Source organism: Diaphorina citri, unplaced genomic scaffold (assembly GCF_000475195.1).
Source record: "Diaphorina citri unplaced genomic scaffold, Diaci psyllid genome assembly version 1.1 scaffold95641, whole genome shotgun sequence".
Taxonomy (NCBI): Eukaryota; Metazoa; Arthropoda; class Insecta; order Hemiptera; family Psyllidae; genus Diaphorina; species Diaphorina citri.
In genome coordinates, this window is record NW_007472600.1 from 9,986 (window position 1) to 10,385 (window position 400).

Below are 400 nucleotides of genomic sequence, written 5' to 3' on the forward strand. Positions count from 1 at the left end.
AAAAAATAGGTTCCTCACCTCAAACCGATTGGGTCTACTGGGCACATCCATGCCAGCAATGTCAACCAGGTTGACAAACTGAGCTGTGTGGTGATCTTTCAGGAACTGCAACACAGGTACAACTCCTTCGGGAATGATAAGCAACTCCAGCTCATCACCGCTAGTGATTTGAACTTTCTCAATGTACTTGGGGAGTATTTCAGCACAGTACTTTCCAAAGTCTACTAAATGAGAGCGGGCAACCTCATCTATTGGCTTTCTGATGGTGGCTGGAAAAGCAAGAGATAATAATTATTTTACACTCCTATAATGATACCTATGTCACCTCTTCGTACATAGATGTGAAGTCAAGATAAGAATCCAGGGATTTTTTTTTTTTTTTTTTTTTGGTCCAGAAATT

General features: G+C 40.5%; 1 protein-coding gene across 1 annotated transcript in view; it reads right to left on the bottom strand.

Moving 5' to 3' along the window:
• The window catches only part of LOC103524087 (NADH dehydrogenase [ubiquinone] iron-sulfur protein 3, mitochondrial-like), a gene marked incomplete at both ends in the record, with an annotated part of 10,069 nt that extends 9,800 nt beyond the window's left edge, over nt 1-269 (bottom strand). The window contains one exon of the mRNA XM_008489092.1: nt 39-269. Within this exon, the coding sequence (XP_008487314.1) occupies nt 39-269 (231 nt within the window). The remainder of the gene's footprint in view (nt 1-38) is intronic.
• Nucleotides 270-400: the final 131 nt, after the last annotated feature.